The sequence below is a fragment of the Apium graveolens genome, chromosome 10 (assembly GCF_009905375.1).
Source record: "Apium graveolens cultivar Ventura chromosome 10, ASM990537v1, whole genome shotgun sequence".
Classification (NCBI taxonomy): domain Eukaryota; kingdom Viridiplantae; phylum Streptophyta; class Magnoliopsida; order Apiales; family Apiaceae; genus Apium; species Apium graveolens.
The window spans coordinates 239,802,999-239,828,506 of NC_133656.1; the positions used below are offsets into that span (position 1 = coordinate 239,802,999).

General features: G+C 34.8%; 3 protein-coding genes across 7 annotated transcripts; all 3 read left to right on the top strand.

Annotated features, from left to right (window-relative positions):
• The first annotated feature begins 9,759 nt into the window (after positions 1-9,759).
• On the top strand, positions 9,760-11,065 carry LOC141693705 (putative carboxylesterase 9). Its single transcript, XM_074498866.1, has 2 exons — positions 9,760-10,054; positions 10,171-11,065. Exons 1-2 carry the CDS (start codon positions 9,994-9,996, stop codon positions 10,797-10,799), a joined length of 690 nt encoding a protein of 229 aa, XP_074354967.1. The 5' UTR covers positions 9,760-9,993; the 3' UTR covers positions 10,800-11,065.
• A 2,222-nt stretch (positions 11,066-13,287) lies between these two features.
• LOC141689035 (uncharacterized) lies at positions 13,288-20,848 on the top strand. 5 transcript variants are annotated; one of them, XM_074493196.1, is made up of 9 exons: positions 13,288-13,813; positions 14,042-14,096; positions 14,469-14,543; positions 14,784-14,875; positions 15,251-15,332; positions 15,569-15,652; positions 16,023-16,140; positions 18,264-18,296; positions 19,163-20,848. In XM_074493196.1, exons 1-7 carry the CDS (start codon positions 13,503-13,505, stop codon positions 16,128-16,130), a joined length of 807 nt encoding a protein of 268 aa, XP_074349297.1. In that variant the 5' UTR covers positions 13,288-13,502; the 3' UTR covers positions 16,131-16,140; positions 18,264-18,296; positions 19,163-20,848. The 5 variants fall into 5 exon arrangements, with proteins under 5 accessions (XP_074349297.1, XP_074349298.1, XP_074349299.1 ...); XM_074493197.1 differs by having other exon boundaries at positions 19,572-20,848; XM_074493198.1 differs by having other exon boundaries at positions 19,595-20,848.
• On the top strand, positions 20,692-22,225 carry LOC141689034 (GATA transcription factor 5-like). The gene is made up of 2 exons (XM_074493193.1): positions 20,692-20,994; positions 21,255-22,225. The coding sequence occupies exons 1-2, from the start codon at positions 20,731-20,733 to the stop codon at positions 22,047-22,049; spliced, it is 1,059 nt and encodes a 352-aa protein (XP_074349294.1). The 5' UTR covers positions 20,692-20,730; the 3' UTR covers positions 22,050-22,225.
• Positions 22,226-25,508: the final 3,283 nt, after the last annotated feature.

Below are 25,508 nucleotides of genomic sequence, written 5' to 3' on the forward strand. Positions count from 1 at the left end.
TATAATCCATAAAATCAAATTGAAAAATCCACAAAAACTTAGAACTCGACTTCAACACTTCGGGGATCAAACAACACATATTTATAATCAAAACGACTGGAAAACATCATCTAAAACTATCTGTAACATCAGAATCAATCAAAAATCAACACAACTCAAGAACGATTTCAAGAACAAAACTAAAAAAATCAATTTTACAAAATACTCACCCTCAATTCGTGATTTTGATATCAATAGAACGGGCTCTTAATAAGGATTATTTTGGTTACAAGAGCATCAACAGAGGATTCCTAGAACTCCCAATATCACTGAATTTGTGTTCTTGACAAGATTTTACCCCCAAAATTATATTCTTGATTTTTGGTTTTAATGAAATTAAAAGAAACTAAAAGAAATAATGGCTTATTTATATCTATACAAAAATTATATCCCAAAATAAATTAAGGGTGTTTTTATCCCCTAATTACAATAATTAGGGCCCCAAAATAATAATTACGGGGAATAATTTTAAAAATGATAAAATACAAAATTAATGTTAAAATTCCCCAAAAATTGCGAATAATTCAAAAATACAAAGATAAAGGGTATTTGAAATATGAATAATTTTATAAAAATAAAAACACAGATTTTGTGGGGTTTGACGTCCGGGCGGGGTCCCAGTTCGTAAATTTTTGAAAAACGGAAACGATCCCTAAATTACCAGAAAATCCCGAAAACACGTAAAATACATTCAAACGCACATAAAATCAAATAAAACAGGTATCTTAATAAAGACACTAATAATTACGCGTTCCGTTTGCAGATAAGTTCATATAATTGCAATTTAAACATATTTTTAATCAATCGAAAAATTTTCTGGCCTGCACAGAAACACACATAACAGTTATAACATCTCATATCATAGCAACAATTACTTTAAATTTATAAAACACACAATATTTATTTATTTAACATATAATATTCACATAATTTTTTTTTCCGGATATTACATCCTTCCCCCCTTAACAGGATTCTGTCCTCAGAATCAACCTAGGAAAACAAATGAGGATACTTGGATCGCATTTCGCTTTCCAATTCCCAAGTCGACTCTTCAACCTTGGGATTCCTCCACAAGACTCGTACTAAAGATACAGACTTATTCCTAAGTACTCTTTCTTTCTTATCTAAAATCTGCACTGGTTGCTCTACAAAAGACAAATCTTGCTGAATCTCGATTGGCTCGTATTCTATCACATGGTTCGGATCAGGCGAATAACGCTTCAACATTGACACGTGGAACACGTTGTGGATATGCTGCATGTGAGGTGGTAAAGCTAATTTGTAAGCAACTTTTCCCACACGCTTCAAAATCTCAAAAGGGCCAACATAACGCGGACTCAGCTTTCCTTTCTTTCCGAATCTTGATAGACCTTTCCAAGGAGAAACTTTTAATAGAACTGCTTCACCAACTTCAAATTCCATATCCTTTCTGGTAGGATCAGCATATTTGCGTTGACGATCTTGAGCTGCTATCAATCGTTTCCGAATAAGTTCTATTTTCTCTTTCGTCTGCTGGATCAATTCTGGACCCAAAATCTTTCTCTCACCAACTTCTTCCCAACATATTGGAGATCTGCATCTTTTCCCATACAAAGCTTCGTAAGGCGGCATTCCAATACTGGCATGATAACTGTTGTTGTAGGAGAATTCAACTAATGGCAAATGCTCGTCCCAACTCCCTTCAAAATCTCGTGCACATACCCTCAGCATATCTTCAATAGTCTGAATCGTCCTTTCACTTTGACCGTCTGTCTGCGGATGATACGCAGTACTCATGTTCAGCTTCGTTCCGAGACAATCTTGAAAACTTCTCCAAAATCTTGAATTAAATCGAGGATCTCTGTCTGAAACTATAGATACTGGAACTCCATGTCTTGTCACAATTTCCTTCAGATATAACCAAACCAATTTATCCATTGAGAATCTCTCGTTAATAGGTAGAAAATGTGCTGATTTCGTCAATCTGTCGATAATAACCCAAATAGCATCATGATTTGCCCTGGTCCTCGGTAATCCAACTACGAAATCCATCGCTATATGCTCCCACTTCCATTCTGGAATGTCTAATGGCTGTATCAATCCGCTGGGCCTTTGATGTTCCGCTTTGACTCGCTGGCAAGTGTAACATTTACTTACCCATTCCGCAATTTCCTTCTTCATACTGGGCCACCAAAAGTTTTCTCTTAAGTCTCTGTACATCTTCGTACTTACGGGATGAATTGAGTATCTGGAGTTGTGAGCGTCTCGAAGAATTTCATCTTTCAGCTCGACTACGTTGGGTATCCATATTCTGGAAGAAAATCTTAATATCCCTTTATCATCCTTTTGACTCCCTATTTCTTCTCCTGTCAAATTGTCTCGTTCATGGCTCATTACTTCTTCCTGACATCTTCTTATTTTCTCTAATAATTCTGGTTGAAAAGACATTGCACACAATACCTCTGTAGACATACTTGGAATACTAACCTCTATTTCCATCTTCTCAAATTCCCTGATTAATTCCTCGGATGAAGTTATCATGTTTAACCTTTCTTTTCTGCTTAGAGCGTCGGCCACCACATTTGCTTTGCCTGGATGATAGTTGATAGTACAATCGTAGTCCTTGATCAATTCTAGCCATCTTCTCTGCCTCATGTTCAATTCCTTCTGGGTGAAGATATACTTTAAACTTTTGTGGTCCGTGTAGATCTCGCACTTTTCCCCATAAAGATAATGCCTCCAAATCTTCAATGCAAACACTATAGCTGCCAATTCTAGATCATGCGTTGGATACTTTTCTTCATGTGGCTTTAACTGTCTTGAAGCGTAGGCTATCACCTTGTCATGCTGCATCAAAACACATCCCAATCCTTTGTACGACGCATCACTATAAATCACAAAATTTCCTTGATCATCTGGCAAAACTAGCACTGGAGAAGATACTAATCTATTCTTTAATTCCTGGAAACTTTCTTCGCATTTCTCATCCCATTCAAATTTCTGGTTCTTCCTGGTGAGCTTTGTCAATGCGTAGCTATCTTTGCAAAACCTGGCACAAATCTTCTGTAGTAACCTGCCAATCCCATGAAACTTCTTACTTCTGTTGGTGTTTTTGGCCTCTCCCAGTTGATTATAGCTTCAATCTTTGCTGGATCCACTTCCACTCCTTTATTGCTAATCACGTGCCCAAGAAATCGTACTTCTTTTAACCAAAATTCACACTTGGAGAACTTCGCGTACAATTTCTCCTGTCGCAGTATTTCCAGAACTATTCCCAGATGCTCTGCATGCTCCTCTTCTGTTTTAGAATAGATCAAGATGTCGTCTATAAACACGATCACGAATTTATCCAAATACTTCTTAAATACTCGATTCATCAGATCCATGAAAGCTGCTGGTGCATTGGTTAATCCAAATGCCATCACCAGAAACTCATAATGCCCATATCTAGTTCTGAACGCGGTCTTCGGAATGTCTTCAGGCTTGATCTTCAATTGATGATATTCGGATCTTAAATCAATCTTAGAAAACCATATAGCGCCCCTCAATTGGTCAAACAAATCATCAATCCTCGGCAACGGGTACTTGTTCTTAATAGTCAGCTTATTCAGTTCTCGATAGTCAATACACAATCGCATACTCCCGTCCTTCTTCTTGACAAACAGTACTGGTGCGCCCCATGGGGATACACTGGGTCTTATAACTCCTTTCTCCAAAAGATCTTGCAACTGAGTTGCCAATTTTTTCATCTCCACTGGTGCCATCCGGTACGGAGCTTTAGAAACTGGTTCTGTTCCGGGTGCTAAATCAATTACAAACTTAATTTCTCTGTCGGGAGGTAATCCTGGTAGATCGTCTGGAAAGACATCTAAAAATTCGTTGGCAACTGGAATCGTTTCTAGTGCTGGAATTTCTTTGTTGGTGTCTACCACATGAGTCAAATATGTTTCGCAATTCTGACGTAATAACCTCTTCACTTGAGCGATCGTTAAGAACTTCTTCTCTTGCCTATTTCCTCGAAATATCACTTTTTTCTTACTATCCAAGGTCTGAAGTCTTACTTTTCTATTCTTACAATCAATCTGAGCATTATTTTCTGACAACCAATCCATTCCTAAAATAACATCAAATTCTCCCAACTTAAAAGATATTAAGTCGGCATAGAAATGATGTCCTCCTATCTCAATATCGCACCTCGGGCACACTCGGTCGACGGAAACTTGATCCTTATTAGCTAACTCTATCATTAATGCTTGTTCTAACAACTTAACTTCGCAATGCAGTTTATCGACAAAACTTTGAGAAATAAATGATCTTGTAGCTCCAGAATCAAATAAAACTTTAGCATCTATGGAGTTGACTGGAAGCGTACCTGTAACCACGTCTGAACTCTGAACAGCATCCTTCATAGTCATATTGAATGTCCTAGCCTTTGGCTGGTCCTTTGCTGGTGGTCCTTCAATCCTTGGCACATTAGCAGTTGGTTCAGTTGTCTGGCAGAACCTGGCAATATGCCCCATCTTTCCACATTTAAAGCACAATGTCCCTGATTTCTGAGCGATAGTCTGACTTCGACACTCATTAGCATAGTGTCCCTTCTGATTGTACTTATAACACAACACATTAGCCTTACAAATCCCAAAGTGCCTTCTACCACAAAACTTGCAATCTGGTACTGGTGGACGATTGAGCCTCTGCTGATTTGAATTCTGAAAACGGTTGCCTTGTCCTCCATTTCCTGATTGTGGTCTTCTGAATCCCATATTCCTATTACCCTGATATTCTGGCCTTTTGTTGAAACGGCTCTGGAAGTTACCTTGTTGCTGGCTCCTCCTGAGGTTTCTATTTTCCTTTTCTTCCCATCCTTCCCTTTCTGATACATATCACTCCTACTTTCGATCACCATTGCTTTCTGAACCACTGCCACATATGAAGTCAACTCAAACATGGCCACCCTATTCTGAATCCAAAATCTCAATCCCTGTTCAAACCTTCTTGCTTTCTTTTCATCCGTATCAACCTGGTCTGGCACGAACCTCGCTAATTCAGTAAACTTAGTTTCGTACTCAGCTACAGTAAGATCTCCCCGGGTCAAGTTCAAGAATTGGATCTCCATTTGATTCTTCATATACCTCGGAAAATACTTCTCTAGAAACAGCTCTGTGAATCTCTCCCAAGTTATAAACTCACCTCCTTCCAATGCTCGCGCGGATTCCCACCAATAGTTCGCCTCACCCTTCAGAAAGTAACTTGCAAACTTGGTCTTCTGCTCAGCTCCTGCTCCGACCAATTCAAAAGCCTTTTCCATTTCCTTGAGCCATGCATTGGCTTCCACAGGATCAGCACTTCTCTTGAACTCAGGTGGCTTCACTGCTTGAAACTGCTTAAAAGTCACTGCAGGTGGTGCTGCTCGCTGCTGTTGTTGTTGTTGCTGCTGTTGTTGCTGCTGCGTAAGATGTAACATCTGTTGCTGCATCAGTCCCAACATCTGGATAATCGTTGGATCTGTACGGCTCTCGGTACTACCCTCTCCTGAATTATTCCTTCTCTTTGGTGCCATTATTCTAGTAAGAAACAAGCAACATATATAATAATCTGTCAAGCATTGTGTCAAATATGTAGCAATTCCTTAGCATATCAAAATTCGCAAATAGTATCTCTTCCCTGAATATCATAAACTTGCTACCTTATTAACACAAGCGACATGATTATCACATAATCCTGCTTATTATCTCAAGAATAATAACACAAAGAAAATTTACTCCGAATTATCCAACCCTTTTAAATCCTTGCTTTCATCTTAACTAAACCAATAAAATAGCAGGGCAATGACACAAGGCCTAAAGCTAAACGCAAAACAAGGAACTTAAATAACTTAACTATATCCTAACCCAATAACCTAAATTTAATCCTATAAAAGCTAGACTACACGCGCCTATCTTAAGTGATCTTCCTATGACTCATCTATGACAATCCTAAGCCTGTTTCAGTGACCATAACCTGTAGCTCTGATACCAACCTGTGACGCCCTCCAAACCCGGTGTCTAGATTCGGGGGTCACTAGCTAATAAACCAAAATAATAATCACAGCGAAATAATATAATAAATATGACCCCTTGCATGCAACTGGATCGATCACAGGTTATAGTGTGGAACAGGCACTAATACAAACCAACTGTTATTACAAACCATAAGTCTAATTAGTTTTACAACTTATTCAAATTTTATTACAAACCTTTATACTATTCAAGCGTCCCAAACTGTCTACCTGGAAAACACACCAAACTATCTACAAGCACACAACCTCTGGTCAGACCTGGAACTTAAGCTTGCCCTGGCCTGGCTGAAAGAAACAGGATATGAAACAAGTATGAGCGAAAAAAATGCTCAGCAAGCAGTAAATAACTTATGATTTGGAACAACAATAACAACATATCTGATGAACAAAACCAAACCAAAATATCTGAACAATATCAAAACTGATATATATTTGATAATAAACAACATTTGCAATATATTTTATTTTGGGATTGGAATCCTCGAACGACGGTGTGTTGCCGCCGGTGATCAGCCGCGGAGCAACACCGGTATGCCGAAGCATATCCAACTAAACAAAAGGTACCCAAGGCACATATCGGCCTAGCAAGGTGTTATATCCCGTATAACACATAGCTCACACTGGACCGCCGCCACGGCCTCTTACGCAACCATCCAACCCATTAAAACAATTTTTCGTTAAAGGAGTCGAATCAAATGACATCCTTAACCACATAACTCCCCATTTCTCATGGTCCGGAGTTTTCTCAACAACCAATGGCGAAATAACCAGAACAATTAGTTATTCGCTAATCCCAATTCAATGTTCCACTGTATAGAGTGATTTATAGCGAAATATATAAAACGTTTAACTATTCTGAACTTAGAATAGTTTGGAAATTGAAAGAATATAATTCAAAGTCAATATCAATTGAATGATAATTGAAGTTATAATATTTGCATAATATGATTCAAACTACACATCACTTGAACAATAAGTGAAGTTAGGGGTACTTGCCTGGTATGCTCGATAACCTCTTACTATAACTCTGCTTATAACTGATGGCTACTATCTCCGTCTAACAGTTGACTGCACTCCTTGCTACTCGATTCTATAAACAAAAGAACTATCTTAATTAGCAGAACCAAACTCAATCGACGTAACTATACGTCTTGACATCTACCCGATCGTTTATAACCAGCATGGTATTTTAAAACTGTAAACAGATAGCATGCATTTCATGTAGCACATAATCATGGCATTCGTATAACACTTAATCACATATTTTATGTAACACATAAGTCAGATCGTTAAAAGATATGTCTCAGTGCGATCAGAATGAAAATCAGGTCATTAATAATATTTACCAATCAGATACCGACTCAAACTGATACACAAATCAAATGTCATTGTAATACCAAAGAAATTAGGACTCAAAAGTATTTTTATTGAAAGCGTAATATTTTTCTGAGTCTATACGCGTTCGTTTCGTATTAAACGGACGAACGGTTTAATTATTATGAATAAAATAAGAATAAATAGATTTAAATCAATTAATAATAATATTAATTGATTTTTAAATACCAAAATATAATTTTTAAAACCTTAAAATAATTTTTAGAAATTATTTGAATTAATTATAAATAATTTACATTTATTTAACTATTTATAAATAAAATTAATTGATTTTTAATCAATTAATTAAATTCATAAATAATTAACTAAAATAAATTATAAATAATTAAATCAAATTGTATTTTTGAAAATAATTAAAGAAAATAATTTTAGGAATTTAAAATAATTAATAACTGATTTTTAGAATTAAATAAATTGATTTTTGAAAATAGGAAAAATGATTTTTATTAAAAAGTAAAAAGAAAATCAGAAACGTTAATTGGCATTTGGGCCATCCCTTCCAATGGATCGAACAGCGGCCTGTGCGGTGGGGAAACGGCCGGAAATTCAAGAGCACCCGACGGAAACTGGAAATGATTCCAGAATCCGGCGAAGCCTCCCGGAATCCGGCGCCGCCCAGAAACCACACCACAACCTCGAATCATAGCCAAACTCGATGGGTTTTTATACCAATCTATTCCAATCTTTCCCAGGAACTCAACTGCAACCATATTAACCTCCAACTTCAACCCAAACAACAACTCCGATCAAATTCAAACATTTCCCGGCGAACCAAATCGGAAAACCCGATTATAACCAAATCAACGCCAAAACTTGTGTTCTCGGTATCAAAATGAAGCCCATAACACATACAAACTAATCCAATCATCAAGTATAACTAAGAACGTCATTATAATCCATAAAATCAAATTGAAAAATCCACAAAAACTTAGAACTCGACTTCAACACTTCGGGGATCAAACAACACATATTTATAATCAAAACGACTGGAAAACATCATCTAAAACTATCTGTAACATCAGAATCAATCAAAAATCAACACAACTCAAGAACGATTTCAAGAACAAAACTAAAAAAATCGATTTTACAGAATACTCACCTCAATTCGTGATTTTGATATCAATAGAACGGGCTCTTAATAAGGATTATTTTGGTTACAAGAGCATCAACAGAGGATTCCTAGAACTCCCAATATCACTGAATTTGTGTTCTTGACAAGATTTTACCCCCAAAATTATATTCTTGATTTTTGGTTTTAATGAAATTAAAAGAAACTAAAAGAAATAATGGCCTATTTATATCTATACAAAAATTATATCCCAAAATAAATTAAGGGTGTTTTTATCCCCTAATTACAATAATTAGGGCCCCAAAATAATAATTACGGGGAATAATTTTAAAAATGATAAAATACAAAATTAATGTCAAAATTCCCCAAAAATTGCGAATAATTCAAAAATACAAAGATAAAGGGTATTTGAAATATGAATAATTTTATAAAAATAAAAACACAGATTTTGTGGGGTTTGATGTCCGGGTGGGGTCCCAGTTCATAAATTTTTGAAAAACGGAAACGATCCCTAAATTACCAGAAAATCCCGAAAACACGTAAAATACATTCAAACGCACATAAAATCAAATAAAACAGGTATCTTAATAAAGACACTAATAATTACGCGTTCCGTTTGCAGATAAGTTCATATAATTGCAATTTAAACATATTTTTAATCAATCGAAAAATTTTCTGGCCCGCACAGAAACACACATAACAGTTATAACATCTCATATCATAGCAACAATTACTTTAAATTTATAAAACACACAATATTTATTTATTTAACATATAATATTCACATAATTTTTTTTTCCGGATATTACATTTTCACGGTGATAGATAATAATAGATAATTCTTTTTCAATTTTATGATCTTATAATAATAAACATATAATCTGTTTCGATTTTGGCTCACCCCAATATTACCATGAGATTTTTAAGAATGTATACTCACTTGTACGTCATATAAACATAAATACTTTTGAAAAAACATTATTTTGGATTAAGATTGAAGTCTTAATGTAATGATAATACAAATTTTTATTTCAAAATTTGTCCACAAAACAAGACTGTGAAACTCCAATGACAGGGGACTAGTAAAAATAGATCTATCTTTGCCATAAGAAACAGTAATTTCACAGCTAATTTAACAAACATCAAACCTGGCTGGCTCAAATTAACCCCCCATCCAATGCTCACGGACAGCCAAAACTTGCACTACATGCAAACATTTATTAACACAACTTCAACATCCCATGCAAACTCTAATCCTCTGCACAACTAATCCATCACTTCATCTTCAACTTTTACCTAAACATGTCGAAATTCGATCCTTATGAGCACCTCAATGTCAGCCTTAATAAAGACGGAAGTCTCACGCGCCACCTCAACCTCCCCAGGCTTCCAGCCACAGGAGAAGACCAGCTTTTACCAGGCCAAACTGTAGTATCTAAGGATGTCACTCTGAATGAGCAGAACAAGACCTGGATGCGTATTTTTCGACCTACAAAGCTGCCTTCTAATGACAAGTCAGTTGCTAAACTTCCTATCATAATTTTTCTCCATGCTGGAGGTTGGATTGATTTGAGTGTATCTAATGTATTTTGTCACGAGTCATGTAACAAAATGTCGCATGAAATTCCAGCCATTGTGATTGGCCTTGAGTTTCGGCTTGCACCAGAACATCGACTTCCTGCACAGTATGATGATGCTGTGGAAACAATTAATTGGGTCAGAAATCAAGCCTCTGATCCAGAAGGTGATCAATGGCTAAGAGATTATGCTGATTACTCAAGATGTTACCTATACGGAGCAAGTTGTGGAGCAAACATCGCATATAATGCAGCATTACGTCTTCTTGAAACAAAAATTGAGCCACTAAAAATAGTAGGGATGATCATGAATCAGCCTTTTATTGGAGGTAAGAAAAGAACAAAGTCAGAACTAAAACTGGCAACGGATCAGTATTTTCCGTTGCCAGTTATTGATTTGTTATGGGAACTTTCCCTGCCACAAGGGATGGATCGAGATCATAGATTTTGTAACCCTTTGAAAGAGAACAATAAAGAAAAACTCAAGTCCATTGGGCGGTGTTTGGTTATTGGATTCGGAGGCGATCCTTTAATTGATCGACAACAGGAGTTTGTGAAGATGTTGGTGATTAGTGGAGTAATGGTGGAAGCCAAGTTTGATGATGTTGGATTCCATAATATCGATATGATTGATCCTAGACGGGCTGCTGCTATTATAAGTTTCATCAAAGAGTTCGTCTGATCTTCGTATCATGATGAGCTCCTTGTATTGCAGAAGTTATAACTTATAAGTCCGTAAATGTGGAATGCTGATTATTTGTAAACATTCCGTTCTTCTTATGAATCGTCAACATAGGAGATAATGTAAAATTTCAAGTAAACCGAAAGAAAGCACAAATCATTAGTCTTCATGATCGGTTATCTGTGTACTTAACTCATCGCTATTGGCACTCCAACCGCCTCTGTCCATCTTTATCTTTTCTCTGTTGTACGAGAGTCGGTCGCCCTACCTTCTTCTAATCTTAACCATTTTTTTTTACTCTTTCTGCGCATTTCTATCTCCATATTCATCTCCATTTCCTCCTTTTATTTATTTATTTTTTAATAAAATCGAGATTTGTTTCACAAAACTCAAAAAATCCAATACAATTCTTCACTTTAATTTTCAAATTTACTAAGATAAGAGTTTAGATTTTAGAATAAAATTCAGTTTTTGAATTTAAAATCTATGGTTTAGCAACATATTACAATTTAGTGTTATTTTGAGATTTTTAAAATTTGGGTTTTTTTCGTATTATTTTGTTTAAGCTATTATTTTTATGTTTGATTGTCTCGATGTATGCGATGCATCTCGCTTTGTGCGATGTGGTGGTTGTCTTGAAAATGAATTTGACAGTGTATTGTGAGATCTGAATATCTCGCATTAATAACACTTTCGACATGTCTGGAGCTGGTGTCCGACAGGTAGATAGCTGGGGTGTGTTTAAACGGTGGTGAAAATCACATGTGCTAACCTCTTACAAAAAATATTTATTCATAATATAAGGCCTCTAAACTCAATTGTTGCAATTGAGTCCTCTAAAGATTGCACTATTAATGGAATTAATATGAGCCTCAATTGTGAAACTACTGTTTTCGGGGGGAGATGCATGCTAGATTTTGCCCAGGAAATCATTACCTTAACTTTTAATTTTCAGAATATTTGTATTCAGTTTGTTAAGTAATCCGAAAATAAAACGACTAATTATTTAACTCTATTTGTTTTTCAACTTGATTTCATGATCAATTGAGAATTTATCCCGATTAAGTGCTTGTTTGGTATATACTGGGAATTAACTTACCATGGTAAGTCATATTTTCTATCTTTTTAAAGTTCTTGGAAGTGAAATTTTCTGTTTAGTTAACATGCAGGAACTTGTAATTACAAAATATATAAACACATGTATATATATAGTTATAAGCAAATGTGTCTGTGATTATTTTTTAGGATGGGAAGTGTAGATAACCAAGGCGGAGTGAGTAAGTGCTTGTTTGGTTCCACTAGGGAACTAATTTACGTTGGAAGTTATACTTCTCATCTACTTGCACTCCCTCGGAATCCCTAGAAGTGTAATAAACTTGTTTGGTTGACTATATATGTAATTTATAGGTACTCTGTTATCATATTTAATTTAATTTACTTATTTTTTTCATAATAATTATTTTGAGTTATTATTATTATTATTATTATTATTATTATTATTTCATTATAATATCTATCTTATTGTTTATCTTAATTTTTTAATTATATAAAATAAAAAATAATTATACAAAATTATATATCTTTTCAATATATTTTTGTATTAATGTATTAAAAAACATAATTACTAGTATTTTAACACATGACTTCAAATTATTTTTGCTATCATCAATAAATTATAAATGTACATTTTAAATTTTGAAATAAAATTTAGTTGAATAATAATAAAAATTGAATTGAAATAATTATATTTTTAATTACAAACTCGTATGCTAACTAAAATTTTGAATATCAAATTTTTTTACATGATTTTAAAAATTAATATTATGAAATATTATTTGCACCTATACTATAATTTATTAATATAGTGAGTTAGGTTTTCTTAATTTTTAAATAACTTTAATAACAAATATCTTTCATTTAGACATAAATTTTGGATTTTAATTATTTAATATATGGATTGATTATAAATCCAGGGAAGTGTGACTAACCTAGGTAGGGGTGAGTGAACAACTTCGCACATTGTGTAGGGATTTGGAGTTTCTAGGCAATTCTAATACCCATATTTTGTGTTATCAATTATCACTTCCCAGGTATTTGAAGTACCATCTAAATTTCTGTCAACCAAACGACCTCTAGGTAACTTCTTGTATTATATATATAGGTATTTTAACTTCTTAGGTATTTTTATTTCCTCTATTTTTTATAACCAAACAAGTGTATCATGATAAAAATCCGCATACCAAATTATTAATGAAATCTGTTTTAAATTTAGCAAAAAAAACTCATCGCGATTGGTTGAAAGGCCTGAAAGAGAACATTATCCTTTTGAGTGCGTTAAATTCGAAAAATAAAAGGAAAAACAAAGAAGGATCAAAACTTGAGGAAACAAAAGTAAAAAGTACGAAACAGTGATGATATAACTGCACTAAACCAGTACGAATATTACACAACAGAAAGAGATATTTAAAGCGGGAGTAGAAAATATGTGGTAACAGAATTTTCAGCACTACAAATTCAATTTTTTCTCCACAAAAATTAAAACAAACACACAACTCTACCTACAGAAACGTGATCAAAACATTTGCGTGTTCATCTTCACAATCAAAAATCATAACGTGCAAACATCTGATCAAACCTCGAATTTAAATCACTGAAATTCGACATTTTTTCATTAAACTGCATTTTATTTAGAGTTATCTGACAATGGCACAGCTGATCAAAGCACAGAGTCAAGTGAAACCTTTATTTAATGGTGATGGAATGTTGATCGGATTCGAACCGAGAGATCAGTCGATCATTTCATTGCGATGTCACAAGCGTAAAATTAAGCTTGGCAGGAGTAGTAGCAGTAGAGTGTTTGCTGTGTCATCTTCTGAGAGTTATAAGTTTAAGCAACCTGTTAATAGTGACAAGAGCTGCTATGATATTGGTTATGATTTGTTTTATGATGATCCGGAGTATCTTAGAGACGATTTGTCTAGTTTTCGGGGTTTAGTACTTGATATTTCTTACAGGTATTTTGTAATTTAAATTATCTGTTTTTTAACATAATTGTTCAAGATATTTTTATATTTTAGTCCACAGGCACGCGCGTGAACAATTGTTCTGCAATTTTTGTTTGTATTCTTCTGCAAAACTGTTCTCACGTGTTCTCGTTCTAAAACTGTTCTCCATGGAACGTGGCCCTATTTGTATGTGTATGGTGTTTATTGTGTTTTGAGTTTTGAATTGTGTTGTTGCAGGCCTATTAATGTTGTGTGCTGGAAACGTGCAATTTGTTTGGAATTTATGGAGAAGGTTGAATTAAATTTTAGTTAAATTAGATTAGTAGTTCAAATTCTTGACTTAAGTTACTCTGATTACTTTAGTTTGCTATGTTTTAGTAATCGTGTCAAGTGACAAGTACTTAGTCTATCGTTATATAGTACTACTTCTTGGATTTTGTGATATGAAAAGTCTGGAGATTACGAGTGTATGTTGTATTTCAACAAGTATTCTGATTTCTGAGCAATATGATGTTCTAATTTCACCCAATTAAAGAAATATATAGTTTGCAAGCTTTTAACACCGAGACTTGTCATAATATCGTTTGCTTTTAATCTCAAGTGCTTGGAATTTCTGCTCTGAATCTTTGAATCTGAAGTTAGTACAGGTTATGTTTTTTTACAGGCTGATGTTCTGGAGTATTATGATCGATCTGTCAATTCTCCTAGTGGATCCTTTTATATACCTGCTGTTTTAAGGGTATGCAACCTCAAAGTGTTTTTTCTGTGTATCACATTCTCTTCTTGGTGAGATGAATTGGGCCTGTGTGGAGATGAAGGGTCAATTTACTACTAATATTACTACATCTACCATTAACTGAACTGCCTTTCTATTCACTCTGAGATCTATTTCTATAGGTTTTTTTTATGTTTCTGATCTTTAAGTGCTTTCCACTAATCGAAGATTATTATATTGGGATTTGCTGGTTCCTTCTTCCAGGTACCGCATTTGCTACAAGTTGTCAGGAGAAGGAAAATAAAGAATACACTTAGTCGTAAAAATATTCTTGCTCGGGATAGCTTTACTTGTCAGTAAGTAGTCTTCCTACATTTTTAACAATATGTATGGTGTCTTTGTTTCCTATGTTAACAAGTAAAACTTGCAAAGATATGTGTTGCTTAAGGATCACATTCTTCCCTTGAGCCATGATACATTTTGGTAAAAAAGACAGTTATATGTAGGATACACAGATGACGAATAGATATGTTCATAGAGATTTGGCATGTAAGGAGAGGCCGTAAGGGATAGCATAGAAAAAATTATTGCCTTGGAGAATATGATAAAGAAGCTAATATGAATTAATTACAGGCTGCAATTGTTCCTATCAGATAGATCAAAACTGTAGTAATGTAGTTTTGTGTGGCAAGTTCTTTATTTAATTATACTGTGATTCCTCTTGGCAACAGGTATTGTTCTTCGACTGAGAACCTGACGATTGACCATGTAATTCCAATTGCGCGAGGTGGGGAGTGGACATGGGAAAACCTGGTATGATAATATTGAAATTGTATTATGTTTCTAAGCTTCTTGCAGCCCCTAGATACTATCTTCATAAAGGATTGAGTCTGAAGTTGTATTATGACAGTTATTCCAGAAGATTTACAAAATTTTGCATGGTAGTATTGAGTTAATAGACACTGATGTGGTTTTCAATAATTCATTTATCATTATCATCGTATAGATGTCATCTTTGTAATGTTCTTACGATGTCTTGTGCATAACAGGTGACTGCATGTTCCCGTTGCAACTCCAGAAAAGGTCAGAAGATTTTAGAGGAAGCAAACATGAAACTGAATAAGGTCCCCAAGGTAGCTTTTACTTATCAGTGGAATTATCGTTAATTTCATTTATCTGCCTGCTTTAACATTTTGGAAAATAAAATTTTCATATAGAGAATATGTTGTGCAATGAGTTATGATCAGGGTTGGCACTGAGTTTAGTTTTTTAAGTTGGTGAACAGAAAGTTTTTTTCCATAATAGAGTAAACTTAAAAAGATATGATCCAAGAAAAACGCGATTGCAGGCTTGGTTTCTACAATGGCAATTTGATTCATTTATCTGTAATACCCAGACAATAGGTTCTGATATACTGGATCAATGAGTTGCAATAGGAAGATTAAAGATTTTAGTAGTTCGATGATTTGGTTAGCAGTTTTCTGAATTCTTCTGGTTTTACAGGCCCCTAAAGACTATGACATAGTTGCCATACCCTTGACAAACTCCGCAATAAAGATGCTGAGAATGAGAAAGGGAACACCGGAGGAGTGGCAGGAATACCTTGCTTAACCATCATCATGTCAGTTCATGATCAACACAGGGCTGACTTGTACATTTCAGTAATACAGTCAAATTAATTTCTTTCAGTCTGCAGTCTTACTAATACACATAATATCTTCTGTATTCTGCTGCCTTCATAGGCGTCCCACTCTCTTAATCCACATTATGTACATTATGTCTTAGGGCTTTGCTTTCATATTTCTAATGGTATAACATGTATATAGAGTTAATATACTCTTTACTTGTTCATAGTATAACTAAAGTGGCTTCAACTGTACTATTATTTGCCGATTTTATTGGTTCTCTTTAATGTACTTGTTGGATGATCTATGTAGTTTAGATGGGCTTTGTTAGATGTACTATGTCAAGTAAACATGATAGGATCCTTAACTATAATTAGCAATTAGTATAGCAACTTTACATACTTTTATATCCCTGATTTATAATTAACAAATTAGTACTACAGAGATTCTTAGTACTACAAAGATCAGCTCCCATATCTTAACTATTGCTACAATCTCTCCATGCATTGAGTAAAATAATTTATCAAAAATGCAATGCGCGGACGAGTAACTGTAAGAGATAATAGTCGATCAAACAGACGTCGATATTGACCAGGGTTAAGGACCATCAGAATGGAGTAGTTTGAGATATCGATATTTTACAAGATTCCGGCTTAACTAACACAAGGCCATCCCCTTTCCCTATGGAATAACATCTCAAACTACTCCCATCCGATGGTACTCCACTATCAGACCCTAGTCAATATTGTCGTCTAAGTGGTCGACTAATATCTCTTACAGTTACTCGTCCGGACATTGCATTTTTGGTAATACTGCCTTTTCATGATTTTTGCTTCCCTCTTCATTGGCTTCAGTAGCCTGCCAGAATATACGAACCTCGTGGTATGTTTTTCCCAGAGTGAATTGAATGTGCTCTCCACATCCTCCATTTGGTTAAATTATCGGTCTTGAGTCTTGACGATATGATCTTGTAGATGATGCTAAGAATCAGTGATCGTTTCTTGATCTGTAATTGGCATGCTTTTCTGTTTCTCTTTACATTGACCCTGTAACATTGAACAATTTTTTTGCATTAATTTGTACTGCTGATTCTTTCGATATATTTTTCTGTCCATTTCTATTTCTTTAGTTAAGTCCAATATAGTCACTTCCTTTCGTAAAAATTAGCATCAAACTAAGACACCTGTGTAGGGCAATCGCTTGAGAACGTGGCGTATCAGCCAACATAATAGCTGGAGTCTGGGGACTCCAGTATTACAACTGCTCTATGATTTGCATTCTTATTTCAGAAGCCGCCTCAGTGACATGTATGGAAATGATTTCTGTCTTAGAACATTTGCATATAAGTAACATCAAGTATGGCCAATACATCTCAGTACAGTTATCTTGAATTATCAGTTCCAAATTATATGTCTGTTGATTATAGTTTCAGTCCCATGGAAGTTGTTTGTCTCAATGTTATTGTTTCATTCCATTGCTTCTAGGTTTCCGTAAACTTGTTATCAGGATCATTTACGATTAAAATTAAGCTAAGTAGAGCAAAGACCGAAACTAATTAAAAAAATGAGCTGTCTAACTATAATTAAATCCTTGTGGTTAGAAGTTGCTTCATTGTTCATCAAGTGGGATTGGTATTTCAAAGCTTAAATGTAAATGTTTTGCGCTGTTTGAATAGACTCCACCAAATGTTAATTAGGCCCTTAGTTTCTGAAGATCAGTGGTGTCCCATTGTTGGCAAACTGATGCACATTCATCAAATGAAATGATATTCTCTCATTTGTAAGTGTCTGCATACCATTAAAGGAGATCTATGATCTCCTTTGTACCCGTAGCTGATTAATACTTATCGTATGACTTGAACAATTGTTGTTCATTTGATGTTATTCATCAGTCCGTAGCTAATTATGTCATTTATTGATATCGCCCGTTTTTCTATTCACTGATGACCTTATTTCCAGTTTTTTGATATCGCCCGTTTGTCTTGCACTTTCTGCACAACTTATAAGTTATAAGTCAAAATCCGTTGTCAGGAATATCTTTAAAATGTAATACTACTACCTGCTCTTTCGATCATTCTCTCACTAATCGATAAATTTCTTGTCTGTCATTGAATTTGCAGATTGAAGGAACCAACCATAGCCAATAAGCCAAGGTAGTGCCTCACTTTTTTTTTCTCACCTTCTATGAGGTATCAACAACTTATCTATCAAATAAATGCTTTTCCTGGTAGTTGGGGCTCATCTATCTGCTGCCATAAATCTCTGAGAGTATTATGAACCCTCACCTATCTATTGTTTTCTTTTCATTCTTGTTGAATCTATTATTGACCAAACCATGTTATGTGCTTCAACATAAATTGACTACATGCATCATTCTAAAATAGCCGATTGATCACCTGATTAATCGTTATTAGGTGTTATGTCAATGTTTATACATATTTTTCTTAACCTAATATAACAAGCTTAATAAATTTATTATTATTATTTTTTAAACGTATCATATTAGTGTTCCGATTAATCTCCAATTATTTGACTCATCGCTACAAAGTCATCTTGCCGATAAATCCCGACACCCGATTTTTATGATTATATCTAGTATCAGTCATATTCATGTATAGCCAGCTGCATGTGCAACCAAATTGGTAGTCATGGCCATGGGGCTATCAATCTATCATGCTGTGTGATTGAAATCACACATAAGGTTGATATTTCCAGAAGGAAGAATTATACACAATTATTATTAAATTAAATGATTAAAATTATAGCTTTGTATGTCTGCATTATTTTTTAATCTCCGGTAATATAATTACTATTTTTTGTGAATATTTACTGCTGTAAGCGGGATATACCGGGTATGTATGGTTTATGCGGTTCATACATATTGTCAGACCTCGTTTATCGTCTGGCGAGTGATGATAGTTATTTTTAATTTTTTTAAATTATGATCTGAAGATATGATCTTGTTTGTACAAAACAAGTCCTGTTTTCTGAACATACCATTGCTTCACTTGCTCTGCAGTGATCAGTCCACATTATGAAAGAAACTACTGGAATACATTTGTGACCAATGTAAATATTTGTCAGAAGTTTTATTACTGCTTTGTTCACACTCTTTGTGAGCTGTATAATTGTTACACATTACTCTTTGTGAGCTGTATAATTCTGGGACTCTTTTTTGGTAAGGTCAACCGCGGAAATTTAAATACTCACGCACACGTGCTTCCACGGAGACATGATTACTAACTTGATTCCTTCTGATTAAAATTTACAATGAAAGTGATATAAACATTAAAGCAAGCATGGACTATCAATCAAAATGATTCCCAGTTGATGTAGTTTACTAGATTGACCAATTATATCTGATGCCTCTTTTCAATTGTTTCATTGTATTTTTCCTACTTTTTACTTGTGAAAAAAATTCTGTTCAGCTCACTTGATGGTCCTAATGCAGAGGCATTGCCATTTCCAGAATATCATGGTTCTGAAAATTGGAGAATCTGGCACCATTTTGTAAGATATTTTTGGACTTGTAATTTATACTGTCTGGTTCTTTGTGAACACATACATGCATTATTCTCTCCCTCACTTGTGAGTTGTGAAGAATAGTACTAGTGCAACATGTAATGCATAGATGTAGAGGCCACTGGACCAGTGGGCCTTTCATTTACCATTTGCATTCAAAACTAGCAACTGAAGTAAAGAATAATTTATATTATATTTGTAATGTTCTTTTCTGCTAAGTATGAATCTGTGTTATAATTTCAAGTACTTTGAAAGTACTCGAGTGTATAGGAGAGGAAAGTAATGGAGTTTATTCTAACATGAAGAGTAGAGATATCGTTTTCTTAGATATCCTCGATTTTGAAAGAACGTTTGTTAGTTGTAACTTTAATTGGACGAAGATGTAACAATCTAACATGCACACACTATTGTTTCCGCATAGTATGAATCTGTGTTATAACTTAAGTACTTTAAAAGTACTCGAGTGTATAGGAGAGGAAAGTAATGGAGTTTATTCTAACATGAAGAGTAGAGATATCGTTTTCTTAGATATCCTCGATTTTGAAAGAATGTTTGTTAGATGTAACTTTAATTGGACGAAGATGTAACAATCTAACATGCATACACTATTGTTTCCGCATATGCTCTCGGTTTTGAAAGAACGTTTGGAAGTTGTAATTTTAAATGGACCGAAGATGTAACAAACTAACATGAACGCTTTTTGGGATTAAATATCAAAACTCCCGATTTTGAAGCACCTTCAAAAATTGTAATTAATGAACCTAAGATGTAACAAACATACATGAACACTATCCCGGGTTAAATATCAAGTTGATGGTTTTTCAATTCAAAAATTCAAGATTTTGACAGTGTAGTGATAAATCAGAAAAAGTGAGGTGAATAATTTAATCTGTAGTTTGCTGAAACCAAGACAGTAGAGTAGGCACAGTGATTAGGGTCTGGTTATGCATGCATTTAAATTGTTTACAGGTTGTGTTCATGTTATAAATTGAGAGTGTGAGAGACAGGCAGGTCAGGATAGAAAAAAGACAGGGAGTATGGGAATGTGGGGTTTCTCTTTAATTGATGAAATTTGAAGTATTTTGTATTCTTGCTTTTATCAACCGACAGAAAACAAGTCATTATAAGAACTACTACAATTTACTCCAATCTCTCTCTCTCTCTCTCTCTCTCTCTCTCTCTGTACTTACTTTGCCAAAAAACATGGACTTTTGCCGGAATCTCTCAGTTTCCGGTGGCCTGAGTTCAGAGTATGAGCAGGAGCAGATGTTTCCTTCTTCTTGCTCCAAGCTTGGAAGCCTGGATGACATGTTTTCAGGCAACAACATGGTATGAAACTTAAGTACCTCACTTCTTTCTTGAGTTCAAGCAAGGTTTTCTTGTTTTCTTGCCACTTTGTTCTCATTTTCTTGAGTTTTTGACCTTTTCAAGAACCAAGCTTTTTTAGTTCTTGCTTAGATAAAGATGATTGATTTGTCATGTTAGTATGTTGTATGTGTTTTTGGATAAAGGGTCATTTTTGTTTTCTTTATATAGCAAGTTTAGACAGTGTTTGTGTTTTGGTTTTCTTATAATGCAAAAAAGTGCAGGAAGAGGACATGAACTTAGAGTGGCTATCAATTTATGTTGAAGATTGTTTCTCCAGCTCTGGGAACTGCTTACCAAATGCTTCTGCAATGATACCGCAATTTGTCGAAAAAAAGACTAATACAACCAATGGAAGCACAACTAAAAGCATCCCTAAACCAGCAACACCAGCAGTTGCAGAAGCAAACTTAAAGCCCTTACAAGTGGTGAAGCCTGAAATGGACTTCAAGTCATCTATGCTCCACAAGTTTGTGATACCAGGCAAGGCAAGAAGCAAAAGAAGTAGAGGCCCAGGTCCAATTGGTAACAAGTCAAGAAGAATCACTAGCCAGTTTCCTAGCTGGTCTCACAATCCTTACATGACAAACTCTGATCCACCTTTGCTAAAACAGACCTACTGGTTAGCTGACAGTGAGCTAATCTTGCCCATAAAGGAGGAAAATAAAGAAGTCAAGAATGAAAAAACTAGGCTCAAGAGAGTCAAGGAAGAAGAGGATCAAGATCAAGAAGAGGGAATCTTGGGCAGCTTTGAAGACAACAATGGGCAGCAACAGCAACAGCCAAGAAGATGCACACACTGTTTATCACAGAGGACACCTCAATGGAGGACAGGACCATTAGGTCCAAAAACACTGTGCAATGCATGTGGAGTGAGGTACAAGTCGGGCAGGTTGCTGCCCGAATACAGGCCTGCTAAAAGTCCAACTTTTGTGAGCTACAAGCACTCTAATTCACACAAGAAAGTCTTGGAAATGAGAACCATGTCTCATCTTTCAACCAATACTTCATCTTATTAGTGTTATTTTTAGTCAAGAAAGATGGAGAATTACTACTGAATTAGAGTTTATTATTACCAAATTATAGCTATGTAGCTTGTTGTCTTAGCATTGAGCAGAGCCCTTGTTGAGGACTTTATATATATTATAACCTAAAAGAGTCCATCAATGGAAGTCTTTAGTTTTTCCTATTACAACCATTTCCCCACACTAAAAAGAAAGAACATGAACTAAAGAGCCTATTGTTCCCGCGTGTGTTAGAGGCAGTGTTCTTAAAATGGGTCTAGGCGGCGCCTAGGCTAGGCGGTGGTAAAACGCCCCGACTTGGACGCCTAGCGATTTCTGGAACACTGGTTAGAGGTAAAATTTAGTACATTTTATTGCTTCGTATTTCCGAACTCTGTTTTATGCATACCGGAAAAATTAGTAGAACATGAATTTGGAAATAACATGAATTCGTCTCAAGTCATTTCTCTCTTTTGCTTGCAAGAGCCTATTGCTTCGACATACCGTAGAGATAAGATTTACGTACATTTTTCTTTTGATCTTTTCGAACTTGCTTTTGGAGCGGGATGTAAAAATGATGAGGAAAAATTTGTAGTAGTACTAGACTCCTCGTGGTACATGAATGTTGAAAAATAAAAAATTTAAAAGTTCGGGAAAAGTCCCTGTCAACGGTTTGTCATAGAATCCTTATACAATAAATGATTTTTTATTTGTTTCCAGACCGTAGATAATGTTTGCGATCCCTGTAACTATTTTTTTTTAATTATAACTGTTGATAGTTTATCGAACGGTCAGAAAACCGTTTGTTATATAACTCGTACGTGGCAAACGGTTGTCCCGGACCGAACCCCGAGTTATAAAGTGGCACTGGGATGATAGGGTGAGGTAGACACGCAACAAGGCACGTGGAATGTAACTGATAGGGTTAGCTTTATTCAAGAAAGGAAAAGTATGATGAAACTCGTGAAAACTGGAAACAGTTATTGGATTCTGTTTCTTTTTTTTCTTTTTCACATGATTCTGCTGCTCTCCTTTTCCTTGATTACTCCGTTGATTACTCTCCTCTAACATGCTCTGTTTTTGTGTTTACTGTAGTAATCAGCAGCTTGATTACCCTTGTTTTGTTATCTTTTGAAAAATTCAAAATGCTAAAGTTTCTTAAAACGTTTTCAAAATAGTTTAGGAAATGTTTTCGAATGATAAGATGTCATTATACTGTTAGTCATTCTTCTATATGTTAGGTTCGATTTATAATAGGCTCAGTTGGCCGAGATTCGGTCTTGACAAAAATTTATTATTCGGAGATTAAATTTTAATTTTGATTTTGGATGATCTGTACCTGACATGTCTCCTAACGTGTCCCTTAATGTGTTCCGTTTTTTCTATTAATCAGTTTAGTTACGAACATATTTTGAGTCGATCACGTGAAACGTAAAAAATTGACCAATAGTAAAAATTGAACATGTCAGAGACACAGGAGAGGATAAGAAATCCAAACTCTTTGATGTAAACGATGGACCAAAATGTCATTTTTGAGTGTTAAATGGTCCAAAATGTCGCTTTTGAAAATAATGGCTTAAAATATCACTTCATAACGGTACTTCGTCTTCCGTTTTGTAAACGGTACATAGTGTGCTGTTTTGGTACTTTATTTTTTTTTTAAATTTTTTATAATGTGCAAAACGTTTGTTGAAGTAGCGTTTTGGCTCAAAATGGTACATCATATAGTGTTTTGTACCAAAACGGAACTTTATCTACCGTTTTGCGCATAAAAAAAATTCAAAATGCCAAAGCCTTACACGAAATTCCGTTTTAGGTGTTTTGCATAAACGGTACATGATGTACCGTTTTGAAGTGACATTTAGGGCCACGACCCTTGATTACAAGTGTATTGTCCGCAAGGGTTGACTCAACTGGTTAAAGAGGGAGGGGATAACTATTCTCCGGGGCACATGTTCGAATCCCGTGAAAGGAGAATTTATGATTATGCCTCCTGAGTCAGAGCATATCGTTTAAATACAGTTTACCTTGGTTCACGTGATTTGCAAGCTATTACATGATCTTGTATGATTTACCTAATACGCACCTGAAGGGTAACGGCCGTGAATTATCTACGATAAAAAAAATGTGTACCTCTGATTTAAAATTTTAAACACAAGTTATATTCAAAATGTGAAAAATGTGAATTTTTGAACTTGCTACCAAGTAAAAAAGTGAAATTTGAGATTCCAAAGGATTTGAATTTGAATGGGGGAGGAAGCAAACAAGACACAAAAATTTTTGAAAAATGAGTGGTGCAGGTGGGTGGTTGCCAATAAGTATGCAATTGTCTTCCATGTTATTGTTATACCCACCACCCCCATCACTCTCCTTTTCTTGCTTTCATATGGCCCTACCATGGGTCCCTTTTCATCTGTTTACAATATTGATTTCTCATTTCAAGAAATCATGCCTAATCATGTTTGTCAATTAGCGGTAATAAATCCATTTAGCTATTTTAACTAATGGATTAGCGGACTGAACAAGTTGTTTTTTACTTTAGAATTAAACATAGTTATTTTAAAGCCCAGTTGGGTAGCTATGAGTTTATCGTATGTCATTTCAGGTGTTATTCGATATTTATTTATCCGGAAAATTTATGAGAACACGTACTTATTTTTAAGACTATAAATCATATTTGTAAAAAAAATATAGTTATTTAGCTATTTTAATCGACGGATTAAATGACTTAAGAAGTTGTTTTTACTTGAGAATTAAACATAGTTATTTCAAAAGACGGTTGGGTAGTTCAGGTGGTTGTGAGTTTATCCTTTGTTATTTTATGATGTTGGATTTGATACCCGGTCACCCCGAATATTTATGAAAACATTAATATTTATAAGAACATATTACATTAAAATAACTGTTTGACAAATATCTGTCTGATTAACTGTTTGCATTTTAACTTATACATAACGTCAATTATTTAATTAAAAGCACAATTGAGTCTAAATTATTATCTGAATCCGCTAATTACCAAATATCAATTCTCGTATACCTTTTCAAAATGGCCATGATTGAACCACCTGTAACGACAGAGAATAAAATCTCTTGTTATTTGATCGAATAATAAAATTGATCCAATCTTATTTTTGAATCGTACTACTACGAGTGCCATATTTAGGCGCAAATTATTTGAGAGAGAAAATGGGTCAAAGTTGCTAGTACATGACTTCATGTGACCAGAGCAAATGGTCACTCAAAATGATGATTGTTTAGACTGTTCAATACTCCCCCGTCCCTAAAAACGTTTCTTTTTTGTGTTGGACACGTTTACCAATGCACACTTTTGATCGTTAATATCTTTAAATTCATATTAGTATTAAATATAAAAATTTCACTGCTGATAAATACGTATCCAACGAGATCACTCATGACTATATTTGATATTATAGATTATACGTAAATTATTAGTCAATCGCTTAACGTGAACAA